This window comes from Mustela nivalis (assembly GCF_964662115.1).
Source record: "Mustela nivalis genome assembly, chromosome: 10".
Taxonomy (NCBI): domain Eukaryota; kingdom Metazoa; phylum Chordata; class Mammalia; order Carnivora; family Mustelidae; genus Mustela; species Mustela nivalis.
In genome coordinates, this window is record NC_139029.1 from 157,709 (window position 1) to 184,354 (window position 26,646).

General features: G+C 58.9%; 1 protein-coding gene and 1 long non-coding RNA gene across 3 annotated transcripts; one reads left to right on the top strand and one right to left on the bottom strand.

Annotated features, from left to right (window-relative positions):
* Window positions 1-447: 447 nt before the first annotated feature.
* Window positions 448-3,271, bottom strand: LOC309842292. The gene is made up of 3 exons (XR_014299597.1): window positions 3,196-3,271; window positions 2,090-2,289; window positions 448-1,904 (listed from the first exon to the last, which is right to left on the bottom strand). It is a non-coding gene; the product is annotated as an uncharacterized lncRNA (long non-coding RNA).
* On the top strand, window positions 2,786-26,585 carry LOC309842278 (ATPase family AAA domain-containing protein 3). 2 transcript variants are annotated; one of them, XM_082686258.1, is made up of 16 exons: window positions 2,807-3,841; window positions 8,403-8,479; window positions 9,130-9,231; window positions 9,559-9,618; window positions 11,073-11,142; window positions 11,463-11,628; window positions 11,846-11,915; window positions 14,168-14,323; window positions 15,345-15,401; window positions 15,630-15,755; window positions 15,987-16,111; window positions 16,586-16,637; window positions 16,922-16,992; window positions 17,716-17,883; window positions 19,237-19,345; window positions 25,646-26,585. In XM_082686258.1, exons 1-16 carry the CDS (start codon window positions 3,640-3,642, stop codon window positions 25,808-25,810), a joined length of 1,776 nt encoding a protein of 591 aa, XP_082542384.1. In that variant the 5' UTR covers window positions 2,807-3,639; the 3' UTR covers window positions 25,811-26,585. The 2 variants fall into 2 exon arrangements, with proteins under 2 accessions (XP_082542385.1, XP_082542384.1); XM_082686259.1 differs by lacking the exons at window positions 19,237-19,345; window positions 25,646-26,585 and adding an exon at window positions 18,464-19,225 and having other exon boundaries at window positions 2,786-3,841.
* Window positions 26,586-26,646: the final 61 nt, after the last annotated feature.

A 26,646-nucleotide genomic window follows, 5' to 3' on the forward strand; every position in this document is an offset into this window, starting at 1 on the left:
TTGGCGGTGTTCTCAGTTTGCCCACTTGGGCTTGGTGGGCATAGGTTTGGAGGCAACCTTCAGTCGGGCTGGCCTGCCACCATTTCTCGAGGACCAGGCTCCCAAGAATCACATGGCTCCCTAAGCACCCAGGGCCTGCAGCACACACTGGTCTGTGTACTGAGTGTTTGTGGGGGCCAGCAGCGCACGAGCCCACAGTGTGCCTATGTAACAGTGGCTTGGGGGACAAAGGGCTCCTGCCCCTCCTGTGTGGCTGGGGCCAGGGCCGGCAGGGCAGGCAGGGGTATAGGTGGTGGGTCCAGGGTACCCCGGTAGTGGCAGGCTAGGCCAGACTTGGTCAGAGGGTAGGGAAGCACTGCTGACTGGGTGTTGGGTTTCTCCTACATGTCCCCACAACCCCTGGTGGGTTCAGGCCCAGGGAAGCCAAGTGGCACCTTGTGGTCCGAGTGCCACTGCAGGCACCTGCTTATACCCTGACCAGTGCTTAGCAGGCTGCACAGTCAGCTGACCCCTCCCAGGGCTGGTGGATGTGAACAACAGGGTCCTAGGCAGCATCAGCCAGAGAGGGAACCCTTCCCCAGACCTGATCAGAACACCCCACATGCAGGCCAGGGTGCCCAGCCCTGATGCTCTGGGTACCTGTAGGTCCAAGCCCACTGGGCCCCTGGAAAGGTTCCCCTTCCACACCGAGCCTCCTGGTCCAGCCTGCAGAGTGGTGTGCAGGTGACAAGAGAAACAAGAATACTGGCACTTGCTTTCCTAATGGCCGTCATGCCCTTAGAGAGAGATGGGTTCCTCCCCCAAACACGCCTGCAACCCCAAGCAAGGGCAGAGTGGCTGAAGACACACGGCCCTGCTCCCCAGGAGACGCTCCAGCTTCTGCTCATCACCGCCACACGCTGAGGGCAGGGAAAGGAGCCCCCACTTCCATGCCAACGAAGGTGTCTTCTGGGAGCCCCTACCTTGGAAGTGCGCCCTTTGCCCCGTTCCGGGCAACTTTTAATTTTCTTTTAAAGATTTTTATTTATTTGTTTGACAGAGATCACAAGTAGGCAGAGAGGGGGAAGCAGGCTCCCCACTGAGCAGAAAGCCCAATGCGGGGCTCGATCCCAGGACCCCCAGACCATGACCTGAGCCAAAAGCAGAGGCTCAACCCACTGAGCCACCCTGGTGCCCCTAATTTTTTTTTTTTTTTTAAATAAGATTTCTTTCTTTATTTGAGAGAGAGAGAGCGTGCATGCAGGCGCACACATGCACAGGGTGTGGAGAGGCAGAGGGGGAATCTCTAGCAGATTCCATGCTAAGCACAGAGCCAGATGGGGGGCTCCATCCCATGACCCTGAGGTCACGACCTGAGCCAAAATCCAGACTCAGACCCTCAAATGACTGAGCCACCCAGGCAACTCTTAAAGGTTGGTAAGTCTGGGCCACGTCTGGGAACAACCTCCAGGAAACGGTTTTGTCCTGGTCTCCCCCCCACATCCCTGCAGGCTTCTCCATCTACTAGGTCCAGGCCAAGGCTGCCACCTGCAGGGACTGTCATTTTGTGCGAAGTGACACATGGAACTATGAGCCTCTGATGCAGGTGTGAAAATCAGAATGGGCTGTGCTGTGGTTATTTCCGGTTAAGACAAGAAAAGCAAGAGGGTGTATCATGCCGCAGCCAAGGGCCCACTCACAGCCCCTCTCGGAGAACACATCTTCCTCAGTGGCCATGGCTTCCGAGGACTTTGCTCCCGAGGTCTGTCCAGATGGTGTATCTGCCCCCGCTTCTGTTGTGAGAAGGGCAGGCCAGTGGTCACAGTGCGTCTCCTGCCAGCAGGGTGGGGGCCTGTGCTAAGGAGCCCCCCACGCCGGGTGCCCGTGGGGATGTCCTGGCTGTGCAGACCTTCTGTAAGGTGGATCTGCAGGGGGAGAAAACAGCCAGCCAGGGCATCTGAGTAGGCAACTGCTCAGGGAAGACAGAGTGGAGGCGAGTGAGCTCTGGGCTTAGTCCTGAGTCACTCTCCAGACCTGAGCCCACGGCAGCACATCTGAGGGCTCAGCACTATGGCCCCTCATGCCCTCTTCTGACCCTCTGGAAGCCCACGGAAGAGCTGCAGGAGCCCTGTGATCTGGGAGCCCTGCTTTGGTGGCGAGAATGGGGATCAGCAGCCCGGGGCCCTATTTTGGGGGCTCAGTGCTGGGAAGGCTGGCCGGACAGCCTCTGTTTTGGCAGGATTGGAGTCTGTCTGTATATGGGTTTGGGCGACTGTGAGCAACATCAGAACCAGCAGGTCTTTTTGGAAGCTGGAGAGGAAGAACAGAAAAGGGGTCAGCATTTCCTCTTCTTGATCCGGCTGAGCCCTGCGGGGCGGGGGCGGGGTGGGGGGTGTGCTTTGGGAGGTCTAGTTTGTGGCTGATCCATGAAAACCTGGATGGCCACTGGTGTGGGGGAGGGGTGGCATCTGGCTGGAAACTCAGCCGGCTTTCTCCTGAGCATGAAAGATCACAGAATTATCTGTGACACCCCCCCCCCCCCACCCTTTTCATTCAGGCTTAACGCTGTTTTCAGTGTAGTGGGGACAACGCCATATAATTCTGGGAACTCGACCAATTCCATCAAGGAAAGAGTAAAGGGGCAACTTGGATGCTGGCCCCAGAAGCGAACTTTGCTAGCTCCGGGCACTGCGGGTTCTAGAGCGATGCTGGCTGCGCCCAGCCTTCTCTCCCTCCGCCCGAGGCCGGCCGGCCAGGCCCTGTGTCCGGGAACCAGGCACGTGGCCCTGGCAGGTGCCCCCCAGCCAGGACCCCTCCTCCAGCAAGGTGGGGGGAGCGGGGTGGGCTGCTCTGCGTCTGCACACTTCCGGGGTGGCGTCGGCCTCCCTCGCGGTGGGAGCCGGAGCGCACGAGCAGGGACCGCTGGCGTCTGCGGACGTCCCTGGGAGGAGGCCGAGGAGAGCTCGACCTCCGGCCGGCGCGTGAGCGTCCTGAGGCTGCCGGACACTGGCAGGGACCGTGGGCCCCCTCCGAGCGTCTGTGCGCGAGCGCCCAGGCCCACCGAGCGTGGCCTCCAGCCTCCGGGGGCCCCGGCATCCCCGCGCCCGGCCGGGTGGATCCTCCCTCGCGGGTCAGCCTCTCTCGGCAGGCTCTCCTCCGTCCGGCGGCCGCTCCCTCCGTCGGGGCCGACCGCCCTGGCTTCGGGGCCTCGCGTACCAAGGGCCCCGCCTCGGCTCGCCGGCACCCGCACCTCCGCCCGCCTCGTCGGGATTCTGCGGGAGCCCACCGCGCGCGGACACAGAACCGACGCCGGACCAGGAACCGGCGTGAACCAGGGCGCACGCGCACCCAGCCCGTCGATTTTGTCCCTGATCGGTCCCCGTAACTAGGCGCTTCGGCCCGCCCCTCGACGGCCCGCCCCCGGAGCGAGTTCAGGCAGTCCTGGCGAGGACGTCGGTGGCGTCACGTCACCACCGGCCAATCCGAAGGCCGGACGGTCGTGTCCCTAATGCGCTTCCGTCGCCTGGGAGGAAGAGGAGTTGTTGCGCCTGCGCGGGACCTCTGACCGCCGGCTCGGGCGCGTGGAGGCTGCTCGGCTCCCCGCGCTTCAGCTCGGCTTCGGCTCCCGGCGGGGGCGGCGGCGCGTGGCGGTCTCGCGCCATGTCGTGGCTCTTCGGCATCAAGGGCCCCAAGGGCGAAGGCGCGGGGCCGCCGCTGTCTCTGCCGCCCGCTCAGCCTGGGGCGGAGGGCGGCGGGGACCGCGGCGCGGGGGATCGGCAGGCGCCCAAGGACAAATGGAGTAACTTTGACCCCACGGGCCTGGAGCGCGCGGCCAAGGCGGCGCGAGAGCTGGAGCATTCGCGTGAGTGCGGCGGCGAGGGTGGGGGCCGGCTGGCGTGGGGCCCGGCTGGCGTGGGGGCCCGGCTGGGGTGGGGGCCCGGGAGCTCGGGGCTCTTCCGCGGAGGGCCGGTGCACCGAGCCCCCGGGCATGGCCGGTCCTGGGGCGCACCGGGCTCCCTGGCCGTCCGCGTGCTGGGCGGCTGGCTGCGGTCCCACCTGCCCGGCGAGGAACCCGGCCCACGGGAGTCAGCCTGGCCGGAGCCACCGTGCGTGCGGGGACGCCGGGGGTGCCAGCAGCGCTGGCGCCTCCCGGGCGTCCCCCAGTGAGGAAGCTGGTGCGGCTCGGACCGCCAGAGGCCACAGGCAGCAGCTGCCGGGGCTGGAGTCCGGGCTTCAGTGACTGTCGCGGAGGGGAGCTCCTCGCGCCTGCTGCTGCCTCCACGTGGCCAGAGCCTTGGCCAGATCCGGTCGGAGTGGTGCGGGTGACAGTCCTCCGCTTGGGCAGGGAAGTACGGATGAGGGCCATTGGTTTCGTGGAAAATAAAGCAGGTTTGTGCTTGTTACTGGAAAGCATGAGCGTTCAGATGGGAGGCGTCTGTAGTGCAACGCAGGTCAGTATGTCCCGGTCCCTCCTGGTAGCCTTCCTGACTCAGGGCCCTCAAGGCACAGTCGTCGGCGGGACCTTCGCTAAGCCTCTGTCCTGTCCTCCCAATTTTCTTTTCTCCTGTTAGCTTAATGATTTGTCCTAGGACGTAGTCCGAGCGTTTGAGAACCCGGGATGTAAAAGGCACAGAATAAATACCGATAGAAAGAATACAGTTCTCAGATTATTGCTAGAGCAGAGATGCCCGTTTTTCGCAGGAGGCTGTATAAAGGAGCCGTGTTATGAACTGGTGTAAGGGAGACTCTATCTGTTTAAGGACGGAGAGGCCTGACCCTTTGTGGTTCAGTCCCTGCCCTTCCCCAGGGGACTGCAAGAACATGCTGGTGCAAGGATGCCTGGCTCTCAGGTCCCCTGGGGACATTAAAAACATTTGGATATTTGGGCCTGTCTCCTGAGGCCTGCCTGGATAATTTCAGTTATGAGGTGGGGCTGGGCATCAGGGCTCCTCGGATGATGACAGAGTTTGACACGTGATCTAGTTTCTTGTTAACACCTTGTGGGGGGCACCTTTCTGCCCCAGCTCTTGTGACATTTTATCCACTCAGTCCTGCAGAGAATTTCAGTTTTCCCACTTAGGGAAGCTGAATGGTACTGTCCCAGACCCTTGCAGTTATAGGGGCCTTTGTGAATAGCCTTGAGTGTGCCTGAGGGGAGGCAGGTCAGGGGCCTCTCTTCCTCATCTGATCGTGCCTCTGAACAGCTGCCACGTCTCTGGTACCAGCTGCCTGAGAGCTCCTCCCCCAGAATATTCTCCAGCTGAGCCCCCAGGGGACACTGTAGAGGAGGTATGGTCCCCCTCAGTCTCTACATCCAGTGGTGTTGTTTTTTTTAAGATACGATTCATTTATTCGACAGAGCAAGAGACCACAAGCAGGGAGAGCAGCAGAGGAAGAGGGAGAAGCAGACTCCCCACGGAGCAGAGAGCCCAGTGCGGGGCTCAATCCTGGGACCCTGGGATCATGACCTGAGCTGAAGGCAGAGGCCCCAACATACTGAACCACCCAGGCGCCCCCCCCCCCTTTTTTTACCTTTTAAGTCACGTCTACACCCAACTTCGGGTTCAAACTTAAAACCCCACGCTCAAGAGTCACATGCTTCTCCCACTGAGCCAGTCAGGCATCTCGGTACTTCATTCTGTTCCTATGAGCCTTCCTGGCCTACTGCTGGTCAGTGGGAGAGGTTTTTGTTCTAGCGTACCACTCTTTTCTGTCCCCAAGCCATTCTTTCCAAGGTGCCTCTTGCGTCTCTGCTCAGCAGCTGTTCTCCAGGGGCGCCTGGGTGGCTCAGTGGGTTAAAGCCTCTGCTTTCGGCTCAGGTCAATATCTTAGGGTCCTGGGATCGAGCCCTGCATCGGGCTCTCTGCTCTGCGGGGAGCCTGCTCCCCCGCCACCTGCCTGCCTCTTTGCGTACTTGTGATCACTGTCTGTCAAATAAATAAATAAAATCTTGTTTTTTTTTTAAAGATTTTATTTATCTATTTGACAGACAGAGATCACAAGTAGGCACAGAGGCAAGCAGAGAGACAGGAAGAAGCAGGTTCCCTGCTGAGCAGAGAGCCTGATGCGGGGCTCAATCCCACGACCCTGGGATCATGACCTGAGCCGAAGGCAGAGGCTTTAACCCACTGAGCCACCCAGGTGCCCCAACTCCAAAACCAGTCTTTTTGGTACTCGCAGCTCACAGGCCCCGGTGCCTTCCTGGTTGGGCTGAGCCTGTTTGTTGACCTCCCTGCTGTCTCCAAGGAAACCACGATGGCGTCAGCAGCTCCTTGTAGTATGACCACCTGCTCTGTCCTTTGGGCCCAGCCTGATGCTCCCTCGTCCCCTAGGTCTCTAGGCCTTCCGTGGAGGCCAGAGAAGCACATTTGGCGTTGAGACCGGAGTGGTCCAGTCCATGCCTGTCCGCTGCAGGAAAGTGGGTGTGTAAAAGAGCCCCTTGCCTGTAGGAGGCGCTGCGGGGACGCTTTGGAAGATGCAGCTCCTTTCACAGGATGGTCTCAGGTGGTGAATGGTCGTTGGTAGTGTGAGGTCGGAGCCCGGGATGAGCCAGGCGTGTGCCAGGCCCTGCGCTGGGTCCTGCGCTGAGGTACCTGCTCTCTCCTTACCCTCTCTCGAGAGGCAGTGGCGGAGGGATCTCTGATTGCCCCGTATGCAGGTGAGGTGAGCCTGGCTGGCTGAAGGTTGTGCCGAAGGTTGGGTGAAAGGGGCAGCTGGGACCCGGTCTCCGCGTTGTTGGCCCGAGGCGCCCGCGTCCCTGTCTGCTACACCAGGGTGAGCATGGCTGTGCTCTCACGCACTCCTGCTCAGATGTTTATGTTAAAGGGTCTCCTGCGGTCTGTTCAAGGCTTGGCTTTGTGGATTCCCAGTGGTGCAGGATACAGGAGCCTGGTGCCTTTGTGCTGCCTCTCCTCAGGGGCGGGTCCCCCAGGATCCTGTGGCTCTGATCACCAGACCCCCAGGGAAGAGCCTTGCAGGGCAGGGGGAGAGGCTGTGGCAGCCCGATCTGGGCCGGCTCGGAAGGTCCTTCCCAGGCGCAGGCAGTGTGTCCTCGCCTCCCGCCCTGCCCTAGTGGACCCTCCAAACACGGCAGCTTCCGCCGCACCCACGGCCACCTGTGCGGGCGCTGACAGCCCTGGGAGCAGAAGTCGCTGTAGTTCCTGACGTGTTCGCTGCAGGTTGGGGTGATGGGCACTGGGGTCCGCGACATACTTCAAAGGCTTCAAAAACTAGATTGTGGGTCTGGGGTGGAAGGGGAGATGCTTGGTTCACAAAGGGAGAGAACCAGGCGCGTTGTTTTGTCAGGGAGCTGCGTTCCCAGGGGTTCCCAGTCACTTTCTGTGCTGTCATATAGTAGAACTTTTTTTTTTTTTAAGATTTTATTTATTATTTATTTGACAGCAGAAATCACAAGCAGACAGAGAGGCAGGCAGAGAGAGAGGGATGCAGGCTCCCTGCTGAGCAGAGAGCCTGATGCGGGGCTCGATCCCAGGACCCTGAGATCATGACCTGAGCTGAAGGCAGAGGCTTTAACCCACTGAGCCACCCAGGCGCCCCAAGTAGAACGTTATTTATAGTGAAGTCTTAACGTATGGGAGAATTGTGTCCTCACCGAAATATTTGAGAAGCCAGATGCATGGGCTTTTTGGTTAGGAGAGGATCAGAACTTAGTTTTTTTCCAGAAGACCCAATATTGATGGATATGGATTGCACCTTAGGAATAAAATACACAGGGAAGGGATGCCTGGAAGGCTCAGGTCATGATCCCAGGATCTTGGGATTCAGTCCCGCCTTGGGCTGCCTGCTGCTCCCCCTGCTTGGGCGCACGCGCGCTCTCTCTCTCTGTTGACAAATAAATAGAATCTTAAGAAAAGACATGCACACGGAAGACGTTGATAACATATGTGTTCATGAGGTCTGTGAAGAGCCTTTACTCTGCGCGTTGGCGTGTTTGTAACTTAACGGTTTATGTCCTGTTGAAGGTGCTCCGCACGTGTGTCTGGTGTGGGGTTGATGATGATAGGTATTGGAGACCTAAGAGAAACTACCTACCACGAAAAATAAGATCCTCTGGCCGCAGGCTGCTTTTTTATTTAACCGGGATAGGACTGTCCGGTTGACCCGGCTCTCAGCTCGCGGGGGGCAGCCTTTCTAATAGCCCTCCGGGACGCGACAGCTGGAGGGGGTGCGAGGTCTCACATGCAGGGCTTTCTGTGGAGGGGGGAGCGGACACAGCGGATGAGAAGAGGCAGTGGCCTTGGAGTGGGGGAGTCGCCAAGCAAGATCGCGGGAGTGAGGGTGGGCATAGGTGTGTTGCGGTCGGGGTGAGCTGTGGTCTCCCTGAAAGCCCCCCGCCCTGCACACTGGGATGCTTGCCTGGTGCGCCAGCGTCCTGACACCCACTCTGTCCCTCTCCCCCCCAGGACACGCCAAGGAGGCCCTGAGTCTGGCACAGATGCAGGAGCAGACTCTGCAGCTGGAGCAGCAGTCCAAGCTCAAGGTGAGCAGTGGGCGTGCTGCCGTGGAGGAAGCCTCACCCCGTGGGTAGGGAGGGCCTGGAAGGAGAAAGTGCATGTGTGCAGTGGGCCCTGGGCTGGTTCCTCAGGCATCTCCTGCTTGGATTTGCCTCTGCTTGTGCTTGAGAGGGAAACAGGAAGAGGCCAACGGCGCGCTGGGTTTGTCGCCCGAACGCTTGCAGGAGCCCCACCCGGAAGGGCTGCCGTGGGGAGGACCCTCTGGTCTCTCCAAGGCACGTTCTCACCTGGTCTGTCTGCTTTCGGCGGGACCTTTATGCTGAGCGCGCAGCAAGCGTAGGAAAGTAAGCATGGGACGTAAGCCATGGAAACAGTGTGGGGAAGCAGGTCTCCTGGACGCCCTTGCTTCTCGGGGGCCCGGCCCTATCCGTTCTCCTGGCACTTCACTACCTGTGGGGCTGCGTGGTCCTGGGCCCGCGGTGCCCGCGCGGCTGGGAGCCGACGGGCGTGCGGGGTGCCGGTCCAGGCGGTGTTTTCTGGGCGCCTCTCCTGCTCCAGTCCAGCCCCTTTGGAGCCCACACAGGAGATGGCTGTTGAGGCAGTGAGCCCTGAGGTCAGAGTCCTGAGAGGGAGGTCCCAGCAGCTCTGGGCTTGCAGCCGCTGGAACATTCTGTAGGAGTACGAGGCCGCCGTGGAGCAGCTGAAGAGCGAGCAGATCCGTGTGCAGGCAGAAGAGAGGAGGAAGACTCTGAGCGAGGAGACGCGGCAGCACCAGGCCGTAAGGACCGCAGGGCCACACAGCCACAGGGTGACCGGGGTGGGGCGCTGCTGGGGCACGCCATGGTCCCCACATTCAGTCTGGGTCTGTCGCCCATCGAGGCTCTGGGAAGACCGTGTGCAAACATTGAAAGCCCACGGATCCGCCCGTGCTGAGCGTGACGGGGAGCACATGCGTCCCAAGCGTGTGTGCTTGCTCATAGCAGGTAGGGGTGGGGGCTTATCCGAGGGCCCAGGACCCAGGAAAGTCTGGATTCAGATGTTGGTTTCAGGCCGTCCACCAGCTTTTCCGGCTGAGCCGTATTCACGCCGCCCTCTCCCTCCCTAGAGGGCCCAGTACCAAGACAAGCTGGCCCGGCAGCGCTACGAGGACCAGCTGAAGCAGCAGGTGAGCCGCCTCCGTCTGTGCCGAGGGCACGGCGTCTTCTGGGGCAGCCGGTGGGCCGGAATTCGGTGCTGTTTTACCAGCAGTAAGTGCTGGGTCCCAGGGACACACACACAGGAGACATGGGCCTCCAGGCTCTGGCTGTGGTGAGGTTCTTCTGGGTGAGAACCTGGGAACCTGGCTGTGACAAGGGCATGGTAGGGGTGGTTTCCAAATGCTGGTACCTGTTCGGGCGTTGCAAGAAGACTCAGCCTTCAAAAAGAAAGAAATCTTCCCATTTGCTACGGTTTGGTTGGAGCTAGGGTATGTAATGTTAGGCAAAAAAAGTCAGTCAGAGCAAGACAACCTGATTTCATTCGTATGTGGAATTTTTTTTTTTTTAAGATTTTATTTAGTTATTTGACAGAGATCACAAGTAGGCAGAGAGGAGGAAGCAGGCTCCCCGCTGAGCAGAGAGCCCGATGCGGGGCTCGATCCCAGGACCCTGGGATCATGACCTGAGCCGAAGGCAGAGGCTTTAACCCACTGAGCCGCCCAGGTGCCCCTTGTATGTGGAATTTAAGAAACAAAACAGATGCACATTGGGGACGGGTGAAGAACAAGGAGGGAAGGAAACAAACCATAAGAGACTCCTAATGACGGGGAAACTGAGGGTCCTTGAAGAGAGGTTGGGGGGGTGGGTGATGGAGATGAAGGAGGCACTTGTGGGGGCGCCTGGGGGGCGCAGTCATTAAGCGTCTGCCTTCAGCTCAGGTCATGGTCCCAGGGTTCTGGGATCGAGCCCGCACCGGGCTCCCTGCTCTGTGGGAAGCCTGTTGCTCCCTCTCCCACTCCCCCTGCTTGTGTTTCTCTCTTGCTGTCTCTCTGTTAAATAAATAAATAAAATCTTAAAAAAAAATTTTTTCCCCCCTAAAAGTAAATTTCACAGGGAAAGACAGTGTTCTGAGGACAGATGTTTGTCTGGCCTAGGGTGCCCAGAGGCCTGTCCTGTGGCAGACTTGTGCTAGAAGCAAGGGCTCCTGCACCACTCCACCCGCCATGCACAGGTGCACATGTCCTACGTGGGGTTCAGACCTGCCTCCGAGGGCTGTGGAGTGTGTAGGCCCTGGGCCGTCATTCCCAGAGAGGCTTGCAGACCCTGGGGCAGCATAAGTGTCCCCACAGGCGGAGGCAGCTCAGCTCTTAGATTGATTCCTGATCATTTTTAACATATTATTGAAGGTTTTAGTTACTTATTTTCATGAGAGAGAGTGCCTGAGCAGGGGTAGGGAGGCAGAGGGAGGAGGAGAAAGACAGGCAGACCCCTGCTGAGCACAGAGCCCCAGGCAGGGCTCCATCCCGTCACCCTGAGATCATGACCTGAGCCAAAACCAGCTCCACCGATTGAGCTACCCAGGCGCCCCAGATCAGTTTCCTAATTTTGAAAGTTTTCCCTTTTCCCTGTGGCTTCTTCTCAGCAACTTCTCAATGAGGAGAATTTACGGAAGCAGGAAGAGTCGGTGCAGAAGCAGGAGGCCATGCGGCGAGGTAGAGCTGGGCTTGTGGGGGCTGTCCTCGGAGCTGCCCTAGGCTGGAGAACGGCTGCTGGGGAAAGCAGCCTGTAAGCACAGACGGATGTTGCTTCAGGCACTTGGATCCCCAAGCAACATTTCAAGACTCTGGATAGGGCCTCCTAGGGGCTCTCCGTTCTCTGGTTGGGACCGCATAGTAGAAGCTAGGCAAGCCAGGCATTCCCCCAGCATCTGACCGGCGTCGCCTCCCTCCCGGGAGGAGGGTTGCCTGAGCCGCACTGGGAGGATTAGGGGGCTGTGGGCTGAACACCCTCTCCCTGCCCTTTCCCTGGGCAGCCACTGTGGAACGGGAGATGGAACTGCGGCACAAGAACGAAATGCTGCGTGTGGAGGCAGAGGCCCGGGCCCGGGCCAAGGCCGAGCGGGAGAACGCAGACATTATTCGTGAGCAGATCCGCCTGAAGGCTGCTGAGCACCGCCAGACCATCCTGGAGTCCATCAGGTGCGTCACAGGCCCTAGAGGCCCCTGGCAGAGCCCTGTGGCCGATGTCATCTGGCCTTTCACCTGGGCCAGGAGGCCCTCGGTTGGTACATTGGTGGGAGGCAGGCGCTCAGCAGGTCTAACCGTGTGCTGACCTTCAGGGCTGACATTCATCGCCCGTGCCCTTTTCTCCAGCCTGGGGCCTAGATCCCTTGTCACATAGCTGCTTCCTCTACAGGACAGCAGGCGCCCTGTTTGGTGAAGGATTCCGTGCCTTTGTGACAGACTGGGACAAAGTGACAGCCACGGTAAACACCCTTGCCACGTCTTTCTGCTTCTGGTCTGTGTCACAGTCACTGCTGGGTTGCGGCCCTGCCTCCTGCCAGCCGCCCAACGGGCCTGGCGCCCGACTGGGGGAGGCCGGGCAGGGCCAAGGTCTAAGCCTTTGCTGCTGCCCTTCCCTCCAGCCCCTTCCGTGCACACAGGACGTGGTACAGTCCTGGGGGGTGGGGCAAGGCCAGCAGTTCGCTGTTGGCGTTGGGGTTAGGCTTTTTAACCATTGGGCTGCAAGATGTGGGAAGATCTAGAAGCCAGATCTGAAGCCAGAGCTCTAGTTTCCCACTTCCTTAGAAGCGCTGCCCTTTGGAAAGCGTAACTGGAAATCTGCCTGGCAGCCTCAAGGGTGGGGCCCAGCTCGAGCACCAGGGGCACCGGAGATGTGGCTGTGAACCCCTCTAAACCATGCTCCTGTGAGGGCCCCCACCCTCTAGTGGGAAGCGGAGGGCAGCCAGTGAGGCCGTAGGACTCCAGGCACTTGTCCTCAGGCCCTGTGGTTTGTGCCCCATCCCATGCGGCTGGTCAGTACTCAGGGCAGTGGGGTGGGCGTCAGCCAGGGCAGGTTCCCAAAGAACCCCCACCTCCGCAAGGCCTTCTGCTGTCGGCCTTGCGCCAGGCACTGCTCTGGGCCACACGATGTGACTTGGCACCTGCTCCGTGGTAGTGAGGTCCTAACAAGTATCCTGGCTAACCAGGAGTGTTCCTGGGCACCCGTGTTCACGGCGTTCTGGCGTCCCAAGCCCTTCCTGCAAGCGCCCTGCTTTGGACGTAGTTCTAGCCTTGTTCTGGAGACGGTGAAGGGCAGTGGGGGACGTCAGGCTGTGCCTCAAGGAGAGTGGGGGTGGACTGTCCAGGGAGGGCAGGACGCCAGTTAAGGAAACCTGCAGCTAGTGAGGTTGCTGCCTTTTTTTCCCCCTAAGATTTGATTTATTTAGGGACACCTGGGTGGCTCAGTCATTAATCCTCTGCCTTCAGCTTAGGTCAGGATCCCAGGTTCCTGGGATTGAGCCCCATGTCGGGCTCCTGCTCAGCAGGAAGCCTGCTTTTCCCTCTCCTGTTCCCTCGGCTTGTGTGTGGTCTCCTGTGTCAAATAGGCAAAATCTTAAAAAAAGATGTGATTTATTTATTTGAGGGAGAGAGTGCAGAGTAGGGGAGGGGCGGGACAGAAGAAGAGGGAGAGGCAGGCTCCCCGCTGAGCAGAGGGCCAGATGCGGGGCTGATCCCAGGACCCTGAGGTCACGACCTGAGCCCAGGGCAGACTCTACCAACCAAGCCACCCAGGTACCACCAACCCCTCTCCCTGGAGTGTTTTAAGGTGAATTAAGGGCATTCTGACTGCTCCTATGGTCTCAGCACCCCATGCACTCAGATCTTTCCAGCTGTTCTAAACATCTGTGTTTGCCTTTGAATCTCTAATGTTCATCTTCAGTCTGGAAGCTTGACCAGGGCTGCGTGGTGGGGTGGCAGTCAGTCCGGGCCCTGCCCCCGACAGAGCTCCTCGGCAGGGAATTGGGCACAGGACAGGCGGAGCAGGAAATGCCCCTTGGCTGTCCTTCTTGTTGGATCAGCTGCTCACGGGTCCAGCGTGTACCTTCCCAGCAAGTCGGGGAGACGCACCGGGGGTGGTTGCTGGAGGACACCAGGCAGCGTGGGAGGTTGCTGTATGCATGAGCTGCTGGCTGCCTTGAGGCCAGCCCCGTCCCAGCCACCCTGCCACAGGCCTCTTGGACCCTTGTTCCTGTCATTGTAGTTCCCACCTGGTCTCCTGGAACCTTGCTTCCTCCTGCAGTAGCAAGGCTGTTTGCCCTGTAAGGAAGACATTTCCGTTTTATTTCCAGGTGTCGGCATGCTTTCCAAGAACCTCTTGTAGCTCTTGGTCCAGTGTCCCGTGATTGTGCTCCCACCACAGCATTCGGTCTATCTCCCGTGAGCCTTGGGGTCTCTGTCTCTCCACAGCTGGGACTGTCACCTGGAAGCTTCCCTAGTCCCACTGGAGTGCATCCTGCAGTAGCTTTCTTGGAAAGGGTGTTCATGATAAGCTTTTTGATACTTTGCCCATCTGGAAATACCTGTGCTCATGGGAAACTCAGCACCAGCTGGGATGCTGCTGTGGGACCCTTGCATCGCCTTGCTGGGATGGGGTGAGCAGAGGGCACAGTGCCAACTGCTGACGGCTCGGTGCGGGATGGGCGGGCTCTGCCCGCCCTCCCATCCCCCACTCCAGGTGGCTGGGCTGACACTGCTGGCCGTCGGAGTCTATTCTGCCAAGAATGCCACATCTGTTGCCGGACGGTACATTGAGGCCCGGCTGGGGAAGCCGTCCCTGGTGAGGGAGACGTCTCGTATCACGGTGCTCGAGGCCCTGAGGCACCCTGTGCAGGTACGTGCGGGCCCGTTTCTCACTGCGGTCGCGTGTCCTGCCCAGTTCTTTCTGGCATTTCAGCTGGGTTGTGAATGTGTGTCTTCATTTCCCCTCATTACCTAAATACCGTCTGTTCTCTCCAGCACGTTGGATTTGACTGTGGCTTTTTCCTTCTTGGCGCTGTTCTGGGAGCCTGTCATGTCCGCACTGGGGAGACCCTCACCATATCCACTCGGTCACCTCTGGGGATCTGTTGGTGTGATTGTCCCTGGGCGGATTTTGGGTTGTTTACAAAGTCCTGGGGCTCCTGTGTGCCATCGTCCTGAGAGAAGTGGCTGGCACTCGCACACTGTGAGCCCCCTTCCTCCAGGGGCGCCAGGCCTCCTCCCCGCTTGATGTCGTGCCTGTGGCATATCCTCCCACGGGCTGCGGCTCGATCTCCATAGTGATCACTGTGGGTAACTGAGAAAGTTAGGATCCATGAAGAATCGTTTTTCTTTATTTTTTTAAGATTTTATTTGAGGAAGAGCGTGCATGAGCTGGGGCGGCGGGGGTATGTAGGAGCAGAGGGAGAAGCAGGCTCCCTACTGAGCAGGAAGCTCAACGAGAGGCTCGATCCCAGGACCCTGGGATCATGAGCCAAGCCAAAGGCAGACGCTTCATTGAGTGCCCCCAGGCACCCCAAAATCAGTAAAGAATTTGAAGGGGCTCCTGGGTGGCTCCTTTGGCTGAGCATTTGGCTCTTGATTTCACCGAAGCTCGGGATCTCCTTGTCATGGGATCAAGCCCTCTGTCGGGTTCCGTGCCGCATACTTGCTGGCGCTCTCTGTAAGTGGCTTAGCCCTGTAGTACCCGCAGCTCATAGGCCACCCTTCCAGAGTGGGAGCAGGGCCCAGGCACGTGTGGCCTGGAGTGTGCTCCACGGCGGTTTCTGTGTGGCGGTCAGGCTGCTCCCGGCGCTCCGTGCCTGTTGTGTTGTGGGCTCTGCTGATGAGTTTACTGTCCCTGTGTTTTGTGTTCCCCGCCCCCCCACCCACAGGTAAGCAGGCGGCTCCTCAGTAAGCCTCAGGATGCACTGGAGGGTGTCGTCCTCAGTGTAAGTGGTGCTGCCCATCTCAGGGCTGTGATGGGCTTCGGGGTGGGAGGCACCCTTTTGCCGATAGAGCTCTCCTACGGGCTGGGGCTGCTTTTCCTTCCTGAAGTGAGTGGGATGAGCTTTTCCTTCCTGAATGCCTGGGATGAGCCGGCTTTGGGGCTGGTACGGGTGCTCAGGAGGCGCACACTGGCAGCCGAGTACGCTCCAACCTGTCGTGTCCCCTGGCAGCCCAGCCTGGAGGCCCGTGTGCGGGACATTGCCATAGCAACGAGGAACACCAGGAAGAACCACAGCCTGTACAGGAACATTCTGGTGTACGGGCCCCCCGGGACTGGCAAGACCCTGTTTGCCAAGGTGAGGGCATGTGCCGTACAGGTGCATGGGGTGCTGTGGGCAGCGGCTGCTGCTTTGGCTTTCAGGGTCGGGCAGTGCAGGGCTCAGCTTTCGAGGCAAGCGGCATCCTAGCCGTACCTGGTGGTAGGGGCTGAGCTCGGTGCGTGTGGGCTTCGAAGGGGAGGAGAGTAAACAGGTTTTGTCCTCCCCCATCCCAACTCCCCCCCCCCCCCCCGCCCCTTTCTCGCCTAGAAACTCGCGCTGCACTCGGGCATGGACTATGCCATCATGACAGGCGGGGATGTGGCCCCCATGGGGCGGGACGGCGTGACTGCCATGCACAAGGTCTTCGACTGGGCCAATACCAGCCGGCGAGGGTGAGCTGGGCCCCTCTGGGATGGCCCCGCGTGTGCATGTGCTTGCCTGGCCTGGGTTCCCTGCAGCCCCCGGAGCGCCCGCTGGGAGGGGGTCAGCGGTGGGGGTGGTCAGCGACTTTCCCTGCAGCCTGTCTCTGGTTGTGCACAGAGCTGGAATACTCTGGGGGCGGGAGTCTGAGGGAGAAACCCACCCTGAGAGCAGACCAGCGGCTCATGCTCTGCACAGGAGCCTCTTGGTGCTTCTGATTTTTAACCCGTGGAAGATGGGAAGCTGCCGGCCCCAGTACTTGTGCCACGTTAGGGTGTCTGGCACAAGCCAGTCGCTTCCCTGCAGCACTGGGCGTGCCCCTGTCAGGCCCGGGGTCCCCAGCCACTGCTGAGGTCGCAGGCGCGTCGGGTTCCTGAAACGGAGTTCTGCTGGAGCGTGCTCCGCTGTTCGGCCCTCACCACTTCTCATCCGTCCTTCCCCCTCAGCCTCTTGCTCTTCGTGGATGAAGCGGATGCTTTTCTCAGGAAGCGAGCAACTGTGAGTATTCTGGAAGCTTCCATCTGGCCTGCTGGGCCCGGCCAGCCGTAGGTGCGCAGTCAGGAGTGGTGTCCGTTGGCCATGTTTGCTCGGGTTGAAGTCTGACGCCAACCCACTCCTCAGCCGCACTTTCTTCATAAATGTGGTCGAAAAGCAGGAGTTGGTCCTGTGGCGTCTTTAGCAACTTCTGAAGTGTTGAGTGCGGGGCTCCCGGAGGGCTGGAGCGGGGCCTCTGTTTGTCTCCACGTGGCGGCCTCCCCGCGACAGCAGGACTTTCTCTGCAGGAGAGGATCAGCGAGGACCTCAGGGCCACCCTGAACGCCTTCCTGCACCGGACGGGACAGCACAGCAGCAAGTGAGGGCCGTCTGCCGGCGCACAGCCGCTTCATGGGGAAACTGAGGCTCCTACTGCGGGGCCGGGCCCGTCAGGGTGCAAGGGCTCTCAGAGCCAGGTGCCAGTCTTCGCCCACAGTCGCCGCACTTGACATTGCTGGTTGCCCTCCTCAGCAGGCTGCCCGGGTGGTCAGCCTACGGCCAGCTGCCCTGGGGCATAGGTTGCTCTGGGAAGGGGCTCGCTCCTTCCGAATCCCCTACGCTTGCTCTCCTGCGTTTTTGAGGGGGCCCACTGGTCACCAGGGGGCACCTCGCCCTCCGGTCGGCTGTGGGGCCGCCCGGTCATACGCGTCCCCCTTGTCTGGCGCGGCTCCTGCCTACAGAGACTCTCGCCCCTGCTCAGACCTCCCTGGCGTCTGGCCCTTCTGCTGAACTGGCTGAACCGCGGACCCTGCGGCTCAGGCTGGTGCGGGGCTGAGGTCAGTCTCCAGCCGTGGGGTCCCTGTTCCTCCACACGGCGAAGCTTAAGTGGCCACCCCATCAGGCCGGGCCGTCGGTCAGCAGAGAAATGTTTGACGGATGGGTGGGGGCAAAGGTAGTGCTGGGCGTTGCTGGTTTTGGGGTTAAAAGGCTGCCGAATAGATTCTCCTAGAAGATTGTCCTGTGTGGGTTTAAGGCGCTCCCTACCCTGGGGGCAAGCACCGGGTCAGCCAGCTCCCTAGCCCCCACTGTCTGCTGGCTTCAGGTTCATGCTGGTCCTGGCCAGCAACCAACCTGAGCAGTTTGACTGGGCCGTGAACGACCGCATTGACGAGATGGTCCACTTCGGCCTGCCACAGCGAGAGGAGCGGGAGCGCCTGGTGAGGCTGTATTTCCACGAGCACATTCTGAAGCCGGCCACAGAGGGAAGGCAGTAAGTATCCGGATGGCTCGAGTGCAGCAGGGCCCTCCGCGACCTCCAGCTCCACGCCCGGGTGCTGCACCCCAGTCCTAACCCTGGGGTTGCATGTGGGGGTCAGCTGTGCTCACCGGCTGGCCCCCGCGTTGGACTCCGTGCCCCGTCCTCACAGACCAGCCTCTCTGTGCTCTCCTGCTGCGTGAAGTCTTGTAACAGTCCGGGGCTCCTGCGGGATCCCGGCTGCAGTCAGGGCCTGTGATGGGGGTTGCCAGGCCTCAGCTGGGCTTGGTTCCCCCTGAGGCGGTCGTGGCGATCTCGGAGGTGGACTCACCCTTGTTTGCTGCTCAGCCGGACGCCGGGGAGCCCGGGGCCCCTCGCCGGCACTCACCAAGGCCCCTGTTCTGCAAAAGTCACCCGGCAGTGGGGGAGCCTCCACATTCTGTCTGGGCCTGCCTCGCTCGCCGCTCCGTTCGGAGTGCTCCACATAGGAAAGGCTGCTCTATTTTTAACCGTCTCCGGGGAGCCAGACCTCGCAGCAGCGCTGACCTGAATCCCTCCTGTCACTGGTGGTGGCGAGAGCCGTCTTCTGTTCTAGGACGGGCTTTGCCTGCCTGTGCTGTCCCTCTGCGGCCTGAGCCCTTGCGTTCTGCTCCCTGAGCCTCTGCTCCCTCGCCCCTGGCCGGCACCAGTACCGCCCAGCCTCCCGGTGGCCCTTTCTAGCCTGACTGCAGTCCAGACACCGGTTGCGGTGTGAGTTTCTGAGGTCTCTTTTCCCATGAGTGACTTCCTCTCCTGGGTCTTTAGCTGGACCTGATTGGAAAGAGGGCTCGGCATGTGATTGACCGGAGTGAACCTCGCTCGAACCTGAAGTGTCCGCCTTCCTCTGTCTGATTCCACACTTGTCAGCAGCTCTCCCCTGACTGGGTTTCAGCGGCTGTGCCCTCCGGGCACCGGGGTGGTCCGAGAAGGACGTGGTCCCTGCCCCCTGGTCTGGTGGTGGAGCCGGGCGTGAGGTCACCACCTCCGCTCGTGCTCATCCCAACCAGCCCCGCAGCCGCCGCAGCGCGCCTCCCGCACTGCTGTCCCCACAAGCCCCTGCGCAGGCACCTGGGCTCCCGAAGGAAGAGAGGTTCCTAGTGGGGCCAGAAGGGCAGAACTGGTAGCCCTGGAATCCAGAGCAGACATTAAGGCAGAGTTTGGCTCTTTAGAAGTTGGGGCGTTCGGATGTGGGGGTTTCTAGCACAGGTTCCTGCCCCTGGCAGATAGCCCAGTCCTTTCATGTGGGAGCCAAGGGGCCCTCCTAGATCTCTGCTCTGGTCTTGGGTTCCTTGGGTTCCAGGACATCGTACGGGAATTTCTCCTTCACAGGCGCCTGAAGCTCGCTCAGTTTGACTACGGGAAGAAGTGTTCGGAGATCGCACAGCTGACGGAAGGCATGTCGGGCCGGGAGATCTCGCAGCTTGCTGTGGCTTGGCAGGTGAGCTGGGGACGTGGGGCCTACAGGTGTGAGCTTGACCGCGTGGGAGTGATGAGGCATTCGGAGGGAGACAGTGCTGGCCCCTACCCCCACACCCGCCCAGGGTGTTTCTGTTGAAGGATTTTCTGTGCACAGATGACATGCCCTGTCCTATTTTGTGGCCGCCACCTGCTTCTGCCCCCACTGCAGGAGGGCGTGGAGAGGGGTCACTGACTGCATGTTATGGCCTACGTCCTTGTCATGGTGGTTTTGTTGCAGGTCAGATAGGGCTCTGAAATCACGTGGGGTTTCCTGGAAATGAACCAAGTGTCATATAGGCATCAAGGTCCCACAGGCCCATGCTTGATGCCTCAGGTACCACTGGAGACTCTGTCCCTAGCAGGAGCCTAGCACATTTGGGGCAGGCGCTTCTGTAGTTGGTGAGGGATAGGGGTCCACAGGGCCCCATGGAGTGTCCCGTGAGCTGTCTGCGGACTCCTCGGAGGGCAGATGAGACGAGGAACCAAGAAGTGAACCTGGTCTGATGAGGGGTCAGGCGTCTCCTTCCCAGGTCTTTGCCGGGTGTAGACTACCGGTCCGGAGGGCTATCTGCTTTGTGCACGGTCGGCTTTGCCGGGGGGCCTTGAGGGTAGCGTAGAACACATGAGTCAGGCTGACTTTATCCTTGTGTTGTGACCCAGGGCACAGGGCCCAGAGTGGTTCTTGTCATTCCCAACGCCTACTGTTTTCCTCCGGCAGTGTCCACAGGGCCCCCCCAACCCCCAGGGAGGGGAGCCAGTTGTCCCCCAGGAGCCCTGGGCACAGGCATCCAGGAAGCATTTGCAGGTCGGTTATTGCTGAGGAGAGAAAAGCCCTGTCAGGTGGGGGCTGCTGAGTGGCTCCCATCTGTGGCCAGACCTTGACTTTGTGTCGGAGTCACTACCTCTGTGGGACCTGCGCCCAGATCTTCCAAGGCTGCCTGTTGTCCAATCACTAGAAATTCCACGGTGCTTCTAAGTGAGCATGTGTTTGTTAGTGAGGCGTCTACTCTGACCGGAGCGTGGTAGCTTGGGTACCCCGGGGACTGGGTTAGAGTGAGACCCTGGCCGGAGCAGGGGACCGGGTTAGAACGAGACCCTGGCCGGAGCAGGGGACCGGGTTAGAGTGAGACCCTGGCTGGAGCTGGCTGCGCCGCTCCAGCGGCTGCAGAGGCTGAATGACGTGCCAGTGTGGACCAGCTGGGTGGCTCTAGGTTATCCTTAACTCGGGACCCAGGCCTCACGAGGGTGGCTCCGTTTCTGTAAGCAGCAGAGCAAAGGATCGCCGTGTGTCGGCTGGGGCTGTCCTGACAGTGCCACGGCCTAGGCCACCCGAACACAGACATTCGTTTTCTAAGGTTTGAAGGCAGGAAGTCCCAGATCAGGGGCCAGCACGGGGTTCTGATGGGGGGCCCTTCCTGCCTTTTCGGCTGGTGATTTTCTGGCTCTGTCCTCCTCGTGTGGCAGAAATGGAGCTCTAATGCGTAAGGACACTAGTTCTACGGGATCGGCCCCCACTCGCCCGACCTTCTCTGCTGGTAACGTCTTCCTTGTCGGCCCCAACAGCTGCACTGGGGAGTCAGGGCTTCACGCTATGAATGTGGGGACACATTCAGTCCCTGACAGCAAACCATGCCCTGGTTCTTGATGTTTCCACCTAGAACCAGCACACCTCCTTTCTGTCCACATCATATGTCACGTGCCCAGACCAGGTGACAGGTCTGCCACAGGCCAGGTGGATGGAGAGCTAGTGATTGTCAGACACGGCCTTCGTGCGGGAGACAGTAACTAGACCTCCGCAGCCCGTGGGGTGTTCTCCCTGGAGGGTCTGTCCCTCCACCGGGGGTATCCCTTCACTGACCAGATGGCCCAGCCTGAGGCCTGTCGGTCAGTGCAGTCGTGCTTGTGGGAGAGGAGTGTGAGGTGCAGAGAGGAGGGACCAGAGCGCGTCAGTGCCCCCCCCCCCCAGGAGTGCGGTCTTCTGTCTGTACCCTCAGGTGCCGGAGCTGCTGGGCTTGCACTGGCCTTCCTGCCCCTCCTGGGCTGGACTGCAGGGTGGGGGCCGGACTGCAGGGTGGGGGCCCAGGCATTTGGTCCCTGCGTGGCGGGAAGCTGCATGGCGGCTTCACGACGGAGTCCGTGCTGTCTCTTAGCTCTCCGTGGTGGCAATTCGCTGTGTCATTACTATTACTCTTCAAGCAAAGTTTACCATTTTTAACCATTTTTAGGCCCACAGCTTAGTGGCATTAAGTACATTCACACTGTTGTGTGGCAGTCACAGCCATCTGTCCCCAGGACATGTCCATCTTCCCAAGCTACAGTGCCGTCCTGTGAAATGCTAACCCTCCTGCCCCTCCCCATGTCCTGGCACCCGCCCTTCCACTTCCTGTGAAGGAGACTCCGCTAGACGGTGCTTGTGAGCTGAACTGGCAGCGTTTGTCCTTTGGTGACTGACTTCACTCAACATCGTGTCCTTAAGGTCCATCCGTGTGGTACCACGTGCCAGCATTTCTTTCCTTTTAAAGACAGAATTGTAATTCCTTGTGGATATATTTCATTTTGCGAATCCATTTATCCACTGACAAGGACATTTGGGTGGCTGTTGTGGATAATGCCCCTGTTAGCTTCGGGTGTCCCGGTATCTCTGAAACCCCATTCTTCATTCCTTTGAGTACGCACCCAGAAGGGAGATTACTGGATCGTGTGATAATACCGTCTTCCAGGGCGCCCGGGGGCTCAGTGGGTGAAGCCTCTGCCTTCAGCTCAGGTCATGATCTCAGGGTCCTGAGATCGAGCCCCGTATTGGACTCTCTGCTCGGCGGGGAGCCTGCTTCTCCCTCTCTGCGCGTCTCTGCCTGTGATCTCTGTGTGTCAAATAAATAAATAAATCTTTAAAGCAGAATACTATCTTTCATGTTTGAGGAGCTGCTGTGCTGTTTCCTACAGTGGTTGCACTGTATGCACACCAGACGTGCGCACAGCTGGTTTCTGGCTCATCAACACTCAAGTTCTTTTCTGTTGTTGGATAGTAGCTGTCGGCGTCCTAGCGGATGTGAGGTGACCGCTCATGGTCGCTTGGATTGCATTTCCCTGATGGTTGTGATGTGGGCATCTTTGGTGCTTCCTGGCCATGTATCCGTTTTCCTGGAGAGATGTCTGTTCATGTCCTTTGCCCATTTTTGAATCAGGTTGTTTTTTGTTGAGTTCTTTATGTATTGTGGATACTAACCATTTATTAGGTTATGTGATTTACAGATATTTCCTGCCCTTCAATGAGTTGCTTTTTTACTCCTTTATTTGGTTGATAATGTCCTTTGATGCACAGAGGGTTTAAGATTTTTGAGTAATGCCTACACCCAACACGGGGCTCAAACTCACCGGCCAGAGGTCAGGGGAGTCACATGCTCCACTGGCAGCCAGCTGAGCGCCCCCCCGCCTTTGTTCTTTTTTTAAGGATTTTGATGCACAGAAGGTTTTGATTTTTTTAGATATTTTATTTATTTATTTATTTTTTGACAGAGAGAGAGACCACAAGTAGAGATAGAGACAGGAAGACAGAGGGAAGCAGGCTCCCCAGTGAACAGAGAGCCCGATGCGGGGCTCGATCCCAGGACCCTGAGACCATGACCTGAGCTGAAGGCAGAGGCTTCACCCACTGAGCCACCCAGGCGCCCCCAAAAGGTTTTAATTTTGACACAGTCCAATTTGTTAGTTTTGTTTGTCACCTGGACTTTCAGTGTCAGAGCCAAGAAGTTACCACTAAATCCTTCCCCTGTTTTCTTTTAGTAGCTTTGTAATTTGAGGTCTTACGTTTAGGTGTGATTCTTTTTTTTTTTTTTTAAGATTTTGTTTGTTTGAGAGAATGAGCAGGAGCAAGAGCGAGTACATGAGTGGCAGGGGGAGGGGCATGGGAGAGGGAGAAGCAGAGTCCCTGCTGAGCAGGGAGCCCAACATGGGACTCGATCCCAACACCCTGGGGTCATGACCTGAGCCAAAGGCAGATGCTTAACTGACCGAGCCCGCCAGGTGACACAAAACACAAATGATTTTTGTGTGTTAATCTTGTATCCTGCAAATTTGCTGAATTCGTTTATTAGTTTTATTTTTTACTCACAACCCTGAGATCAAGACCTGAGCTGAGATCAAGAGTCAGACACTTAATCCACTGAGCGACCCAGGCGCCCCGAGTTTATTAGTTTTAACTTTTGTGGGAATCTTTAGGGTTTACTACATATAAGCATATGTTATCTTCAAACAGATAATTCTATTTCTTGCCTTCCAATTTGGATCCCTTTATTTCTTTTTCTTGCCTAATTGCTCTGGGCAGGAATTCTACTGTGTGAATGAAGTGGTGAGAGGGGCTGTCTGTGGCTTCTTCCTGACCGTAGAGGAAAGCCGTCAGTCTTTCACCCTGGGTAATATATTTGCATGGGTTTTTCACAAATGACCTTTAGAACATTAAGGAAATTTCCCTCCATTCCTAGCTTATTGAGTGTTTTTACCAGGAAAGGGTGCAAGAGTTCTGCCAGCTGCGTTTTCTGCAGCCGTTGAGGTGGTCACGTGTTTTTGGTCCTTCGTTCTATTAACGTGGTGCATCAGGGGGTTAGTTTTTTCTGTGGGCATCATGAGTGCTTCCCAGGAGTAAATCCCACCTGGCCATGGGGTGTGATTCCCTCAACATGGTACTGAATGTGCTTTGCAAGTATTTTATTGAAGATTTTTGTATTAACATCAGGGAGGGTATTGGTCTGTGATTTCATTGTGGGGTTTCTGTCTGCTTTTACCTCAAGGTTATGCTGGCTTCAGAATCGAATTCGTGTTCCTTCCTTTCCAGCTTTTTGGCACTTTGAGAAGGACCAGTGTTTAAGTGTTGGGCGGAATTCACCGGCGAAGCCCTTGAGTCCAGGGCTCGCCTTTTTTCTTCAAGGGACGTTTCCTGTGTTTTAGTCACTTCAGGCTCGGAGGACGGTGGTGAGGACGGCGAGGAGCCTCTGCACCGTGCTGTCACTCCTCTCGTGAGGCACATTTGCCTCGTCATGGTGGCCTCCGCCTCAGACTTGATCTTTCCCAGGGCCCCCTCCAAAGTCCCCCATCTTCAGCTGCCATCTCTACTTGGGGCTGTGACAGTTCCCGGATGTCTTTTTTGTTTCTGATGACCCTGGCGGTTTTGAGGAGTGCTGGTCAGGTGTTACAGAGACTGTCCTACTGATGTTTTTCTCACAGTCAGACTGAGATTGTGGGTTTGGGGAGAAGACCCCAGAGATGAGGTGCCCTCCTGGTCACTTCCTGACAGGGGACAGGTGACATCCGTGCAACATCACAGGGATGTTGACCTGGTTAAGGTGCCCGCCGGGTTTCTCCGTGGCAAAGTGTTTCCTCTTTTCCTCATTTAGCTGGAAGCCCATGGCTCAGACCAGCCATCCCTCAGTGGGGGTCCTGGCCCCCTTGGGCAGACATGTCGGCTCAGTTGCTCTGGGATTCTGGAAAGGGCTCCTCCCTCTACCTTCCCACTAGGGAAGCTTCCAGCTGCTTTGGGAGCTCAGCGTTCAGGGGCAGCTGGGCCTGGTGGGATACTCTGTGACCGAGCTAGAATTGCTGGGGCCTCCTGGGGAGCTCTCTTCCTAGGGATCCTGCTCTCCCCTCAGTGTCAGAGTGGACCTGCCTCCCCAAATGGTGTGTGGTGGTTCTGTCACGTGTGTCCTGGCCCAGAGGGTGGCTTTGCTCTCTGTGAGGGCCTTCCAGGTCTGTGCTGGGGGGCCTGAGCTGCTTCTTGACAGCTGGCCTCAGACCTGATATTTTTAGAAAGTCATTGAGAAACTCAGTGATGCGAGAACATAGCACTCGTGCCAGCTGGGGACGTGGGCAGGGCCACAGGCACTGCAGGGATGGTGGCTGCCGTGGCTGCGGGCTCGCTCTGCACGCACGGGGAGTCACGCCTGTGCCGCTGGCGTGCTGAATGTGCGCGTCCTGCTGGGGGGCCACAGCCCTCCCGAGACGGGCCGCACCTGTGGCAGAGGGTATGTGCCAGCGCTCCTCTTAGCGGACTCAGCGTCCCAGTCTGACCGCCGCCCCCAGGAGGCCTTCCGGTTCTGAGGCAATCTCCCAAGAGGCGAGCTCACGGTGGGCCAGGCCGCCTCATCCCTGGGTGTGGCCCTGTCCTGCAGGGCGGGTGGTTCCCGGTCACTGGTGGCACCCAGGGGCTGACACTCTGGGCTGGGGGACCCTTTTCCCCTGTGGGTAGCCCCTCCATGTGCCCCGCGTCAGTGCTGCCTTTCCCTGCCAGGCCATGGCCTATGCCTCGGAGGACGGGGTCCTCACGGAGGCCATGATGGATGCCCGGGTCCAGGACGCCATCCAGCAGCACCGGCAGAAGATGCAGTGGCTGAAAGCAGAGGGAGCCAGGCCGAAGGATGACCAGCCCCCGCTCGCAAGCGCACAGGCTCAGTGAGCTGGGCCTGGACGCCCGGCAGCCGCACTGGCCAGATGGCTTTGCCAGGAAGAAGCCCTCCCCTCTGTGTCGGAATGGACCTGCTCCCCCGCTGGCCTGTGGCGCTTCTGTTTTTTGTGCCCTGGGCCTGCGGGGAGCTTTGCTGTGAAGAGGCTCCCCTCCCAGTGATGCGCCTGCACGGCCGCCCACCTTAGTGACTTTACATACTCCCCTGGTTGGCTCCAGGACAGCCTTAAAGGCCTCTGCTTGGGACCAAGTGCAGCACCTTTGTGGCAGGCTTGGCTCCTTTGTACGCCAGTCCGTTTCCTCCAGCCGGTGGTGCTTGCTGGGTGGGCTGGACTGGGGAGAAGGCACTGTCCCTGAGCCCAGGGAGGGACGGGTCATGCTGCCACTGCCGGTCCGCAGATGCTGGCTGAGCTCTTGTAGCTGCTGCACCTGTCCCCTGAGGGGGCTTGGCTGAGGGAGGGGTAGGGGCCCGACCTTGCCCAGTCTCACCCAGCAGACCCCTGTGCTGCTGGCTGGGGGCTGCTTCCCCCCACCTGCTGTCCCCGGGATCTCAGGAGAGGGACTCAGGAGTGTGACTGGGACACACCTAGAGGGTAAGAACTAGCTGCCGGCGACTGGTGGTGGTGCCTGGAAGGCCCCAGGACCCACTGGCCAGGGATGTCCAGTGCTGGGGGCACTGCCCTAGCCCACAGGATCTGTGGCCCTCCATCCATTGGAGTTGGGGGCTTTTTATCCAGAATCCAATAAAAACTCCCGACAGGATACCTCATCACGTGTGTATCTCATGGCTGATTCAAGGGGCAGACGCTTGAAGGGGTCACAGGTTCAGC

Bases quoted from the DNA above. Each gene is read 5' to 3' on its own strand.
- LOC309842278 (XM_082686258.1), top strand. From the start codon at position 3,640: ATGTCGTGGCTCTTCGGCATCAAGGGCCCCAAGGGCGAAGGCGCGGGG. The intron at 3,842-8,402 runs GTGAGTGCGGCG...TCTCCCCCCCAG, and splicing joins GCGAGAGCTGGAGCATTCGC to GACACGCCAAGGAGGCCCTG. The intron at 9,232-9,558 runs GTAAGGACCGCA...CTCCCTCCCTAG, and splicing joins AGACGCGGCAGCACCAGGCC to AGGGCCCAGTACCAAGACAA.